The 5,759-nt window shown below is 29.6% G+C and overlaps 1 protein-coding gene across 1 annotated transcript in view; it reads right to left on the reverse strand.

Annotated features, from left to right (window-relative positions):
* LOC106458872 (sodium/hydrogen exchanger 3-like) overlaps window positions 1–5,759 on the reverse strand; it is a 67,565-nt gene that overhangs the window by 5,902 nt on the left and 55,904 nt on the right. Inside the window, exons 8-9 of the mRNA XM_013918428.2 lie at window positions 2,383–2,589; window positions 1,299–1,467 (exon numbers count right to left, since the gene is read on the reverse strand). Of these exons, the coding sequence (XP_013773882.1) occupies window positions 1,299–1,467; window positions 2,383–2,589 (376 nt within the window). The remainder of the gene's footprint in view (window positions 1–1,298; window positions 1,468–2,382; window positions 2,590–5,759) is intronic.

The raw sequence follows: 5,759 nt of genomic DNA on the forward strand, positions 1-5,759 counted from the left end.
CACAGCTCTCTCTCTCTCTCTCTCTCTCTATATATATATATATATATATATAGTCACGGTTATATCTTTTAATGTATCAATCAATCTGTAAAACTCAAACGTTATAGTATAAGATTGGTCACATGCTTATTGAGATAGACTGTACAAGTCACCAATGTGATTGGTTAAGTATTTATTGACGTAAACCATACAAGTCAGGAATGTGATTCGTTAAATGTTTAATGACGTAACCATACAAGCCAGGAATGTGATAGGTTAAATGTTTAATGACGTAACCATACAAGTCATGTATGTGATTGGTTAAATGATTATTGTTGTAGACCATAATATACTGTGTTGGTGAAACATAACTTTAATATTTTAAATAATTATATTACTTAGCTCATTTTCAACTAGGTGAGTCTAGTTATGATAATTAGGTAGACACTCGAGGATTTTAAGACCATAAATTGTCGTCAAGGAAACCTATAGGTAAATATTCTTAAACGGAATAATACTGAGATGTACGTAAAACGTAAATAACCATCAGTAGTAATTGTCCATTATAATAATTACAGTTCACATGAATACCTGTAAAGGCATTTCAGTACGTTAAAACTTCATTGAACTACGGTAATAATGGATCAGCATATTCATTGTTGATCACATAAATATCTGTAAAGGCATTTCAGTACGTTCAAACTTCAATAAACATAGTTATTAATGGGTCATTATGGTCATTACTGACCACATAAATACTTCTAAAACATTTCACTATGGACGGTATAAATATATATTTCTCCATGTCCCTACAAATCTTAGGCTATGTCATCAAAACGCTAGGGTTGGTCTAACTTCGATCGATTTGGGGGCACATCTGCTGTTACACAATCGGTAGCGAAATGATTCACACTGCTACAAGTGTTACATCACCTTTGGTGCTACAGTGTTCTTAATGAGCAGCTTGAGATGATTAGGTGAAATATTTCTGCAGAATATAACAAAAACTCCACCATAAGGAGTTGATACCCCGAATCATTTGGGGCCAGTGAATGTCTCATTCAGGGAGTGTTGACGAAACCCACGATATCCACCCACAGATGGTGTTCCACTCACACCAGAGTAGATTATCACCGGGGGATGTTTGAAACCAGAATATGATGTCTGTGTATCTGTATATTTTCAGCGTTCTTTGCCATGTATGATTGAGCACACAACAACGATGACACAAGTTTACACCAAACACATATAATTATTTGTTTTTCAACAACTATTTGTGGCTCTGCATCTAGCTTGCAGCACTTTTACCAAAACCTTACCTTTTTTACTGGCTTAAACATCAAGTCGGACAGATTATGGTGGAGTTCCGCATCAGCTAGGTCCTTATAAGTTGGTGAGTAATCTAGTTCACTGATGTCTAAGTTCAATAAATTTAACTCGTCCCGAGAAAAAACGTTGTCTGAATGTCGAATAGGCTCATCAGAACAACTGGTCAAAAAAGTATCATCTTTAGGCCAAGTTAGAGTTGTAGAATATAGTTTACTGAATTTTTGAGACTATAATACAAATGGAAATAGCATTTTTAGAAAAATATTATATTATGTTACACCATGGGACTACTTGTCTCCAGGGTATGTATTAGAGTCTAATATGTTAGTAGGTGCAACAAATAATAAATCACTCTAGAAAAACAAAAGACAATTTAACATTGATCTAAAAATTCTTGGAAACTGTAACCATTTTGAAAACGTGGAAAACCTAGTAATCACAAACACATAGACATATTTGTATTAATGATCTTTTGATAAATGCTATTTAAAGACCAATCTACAAATAAAAACGACAGATTTTTGTATCTAACTCACAGAATAGTAACTGCCATCTCCACAATTTCAAGTGTTAGTTAATTGGGAAATTAAATATTGTATTTGGAAAGATAAAGAAAACAAAATAATCTCAATAGCTAAAAGTCCCGAGGAATAAATTATAAAGGTACCTTATATCAGAACATACTGCTGTGAAAAATTTCAAAGGTTCCATTTCATTTTTTAGGTACTTACATCAAAGCAAATAATTGCGTACAATATCAATTGTTAATGTTAATTTCTTAGGTACTTATATCAGAAAAAACTACTGCGAACTATTTCAGATGTTGATGTTCATTTTCTAGGTACTTATATTAGAGCAAATAACTGTGTACAATTTCAATTGTTAATGTTCATTTTTAAGTACTTTATACCAGAACATACTGCTGCGAACAGTTTCAAAGGTTCATGTTACTTTTTTAGGTACTTATATCAGAAAAAACTACTGCGAACAGTTTCAAATGTTGATGTTCATATTTTTATTTTAGACCTTTGCTTTTGTCTTTATTTCTCCAGAACATACTAGTTGCCAACTTACTTTCCAAGGTTATTCTGTATATATGTTCTAATTAAAGATGCCAAGGAAATACTCGGGTCTTTGCCTCTAACATTAACATTCTGACTCACGAGGTTTATCGCATCTGCCAGATTCAGTTTGGAATACGTCTCGAAGATCTTCGGCTCTCTGACTTGATGATTACGTGTGAGGAGTGGTCGGATAAATTTGTTGTTATGATATTTAAACCTAGTAAGAATGCACATATATGCAGTAAAAAGTTATATTCTCAAAGAAAAATACGTTTACCAAATAAAAACGAACATATCTATTAAAAAAGAGTATACCCAGTTTTAAAAAAAGAATTATACAGCTAGTAACAAATTTTAGTAAGAAATAGATGTTGCATTTAAATTGTTTGCAAACGATTATTTTTCTAATAAGCTATACAATTCATTATCAAATAATTTAAAGACTTTATTAATTTCAAAATTATTGTAGCCATTACATAAAGTTTATTTTAATAGCTTTATATTAGACGTGAAGAAAGTGCTTTTATTAGAGATCGTTAAATATCTTTTAATTTGTGATATTATCATATCTTTTAACATTATATGTGACACCACACTATTTGGGAGAGAGAGCAGTCCCGAAATGGGAAATTTAACTTCTCATATTTTATCACTTTATATTCTCAAGAGTTAATATCTAAATCTAAAAACTGCGTTAACCTGAAACTTTATTTTTAGAGGACTCTAGTACACCAAATCTTAATACAATAACTAACGGTATTTATAATGGAGTTTTCAGTATATCTGACTCAAGAAGGTTTAACTTCAGGTAACTAGGCCTATCTCAGTTTACCCAGGTTTGCTTGGAATATTAGGATTTTGTTAAAAGGTACCAGAACTATAGAGGTCGGTTTATAATTTTTAACATCACATATATTATGACATCACTATAACTATACCTTCACGTATTATTAGAAGTATAACTGCTAGAAGTATATTTATATCATATTGTTTTAATAGACGTGAGAGAAGAAGAAGGCTGTATTAATATTACTATTTGAACTATAGAGAAGAGCTATATAGTTCTTACTTTAATATCAGATAGTAATTAGACAAAGGTGAAGGCTGGGTGATATTCTTCGATAGAAATAAAGGGTGATGTGTGATATCAGTTTTCTATTTTAATTATTTTGAAGGATAGAAGTTGAGTCATATTTTGTGATAGAAATTGAGGGTGATTGATGATATCAGATTTCTATTATTATGAACTTAAGGGTAACTATCATGCCCACCACCGAATATAGACGTAAGTGGTAGTGGGATCTGGTACATCGTGGGTTCTAGCACCCCTTATTGAATCTGTAGCCTGCTTTCTAGTTTTGCACCTGTTGTTTTGATAGATGGAATATCCTCAGTGATTTTGGGTGATATGGCCACAGACATTTTCACTTTAAAACGATACTATTTATACTTTTGTATAAACGATGTAATTTTACATTGTTTTGTTACAATTTTGCTGTCGTGATTATGTATTTGTTGGAGCGTACGTCTGTAATCAAAAATATTGTATCTTTACATAGTTATCTCGTCAGGGCTCTGCAGTGCTGGGTAATCGTTGTACGCCTTTGCTGTAATACAGATAATTGTGAAGTACATAAATAGATGCATGCAGAATTGATGATTTGGTGCTAATTTATCGCCCTTATCTAACCTTTTCGTTTTCATATTTCTACTTTTTCGTTGACATTGATTTGTCTACTGGTACGTAGAATAGAAGGCTATTTACCGGATAAATTTATCAACTACTTTAAAAAACTGAGAAAACAGTATTTGTAATAAAGTTAAATTCTTAACTTGTTCGCAGCAACAGATTATCAATATTATCTTGACAATATACCAGTATGTAAAGTAAATGACCTAATGCACCTATTAACATGTGGTCTTAAATATGTAGGACAAACTACAAATCCTTTATACCTGAGTAATAATTTGCATAAATCGTAAAATTACTGTCTTAGAAGAGGTTTATAGTATTGATTTACCCACAAAAAAAAATTATATGAAAAGAAAGGACTCTTTACCTATATGGTTTAGACCAGTAATTTCAAAATCAAAACAGCTGAATCTTTAAGTAAGAATAATTGCTTTTGACGATTGTTTTATACTGATGTCCAAAACAAGAAAAGAGGCAGAAAACGAAGGAAAGGTAAACAATATTTAGATTCCGTGACAATAGTAAGAAAGTAAATATAGAAAAATCGTTTATTATCATAGATTGTAAGCATAAAGTGTATGATGATATTTTTTTGCCTTCAATTATTCTTAAAAGTGTTTAAGATAAAATATCTAATATAAAAGAATTACAACCAAATGTTAGTTTCAGACATAAAGAACTAATAGGCTCTTTAATTTTTAATTATAAACAATTTATCGAAACTTATTCGACAATATACTGATAATTTACCTTACGAATGTAATATTAATAATGTTACGGATTCTTTTCATAAGCATATTACTACTGGTAATCTGAATGTGATCAAATATATTGATCTTATAAATATATTCAAAAAAAGGAACTAAATTCAGAATTTTGAATAAAATAAAAAGGCTGAACTCTTACAAATTATTGATGAATATATTATTGAAATTAATAAATGTTTTTATCCCCTACGGTTCGTCTTTGAATGGGAAATATTTATTATAAACATCATAAGAAGAAAATTATATTACTTATATTTATCTAATAACATTACAGATATTCCTCTTTTTTTTTACTTTAAAAGAAAAATTATAGAAATTCAAAAAACTATTTGTGATTATCCCAATTGATAAAACTAGCAGCAACTTTAGATTTATATGGAAAAAATGTTATGCACAGATTATAATAAATAAAATTAATACTACAGAAACGCTTACTAACTTTACATTAAAAAAAATACAATTATTAATAACTTTCTGAAAAATATAAAAAGGAATATATCTGTTGATTATAATTTTTTACATTTACCTTTCTTATACGCAATTCTTAAATTACAAACAACACCAGTTAAGTTCAGATTTAGTGCTAATCATGAAACACTATTACCGAACTGGTACCTATCATATTAGATAAAATCTTAAATTTTTTCTTTCTAAAATAAAATGAAAATATCGAAATATTTCGAAACATGCATTTTGGATAATAAAAAACAATATAGAAGTATTGAAAAGTTTAGAATCTAATTTTTTTTGTATCCAGCCTTCTTGTTTTAACATATTTCACTACTTTATATACTAAATTGAAGTTAAAAGATATAATAAAAGTCTTCAATAACTGAATGTATAGATGGAAACCTAAGTTTGTTTGTTTTTAAATATACATTTTCAAGTATTTAATGCAAAAATCTTAGTAATTTTTGTATAAATATA

Source organism: Limulus polyphemus, unplaced genomic scaffold (genome assembly GCF_000517525.1).
Source record: "Limulus polyphemus unplaced genomic scaffold, Limulus_polyphemus-2.1.2 Scaffold525, whole genome shotgun sequence".
In the NCBI taxonomy this organism is placed as follows: Eukaryota; Metazoa; Arthropoda; class Merostomata; order Xiphosura; family Limulidae; genus Limulus; species Limulus polyphemus.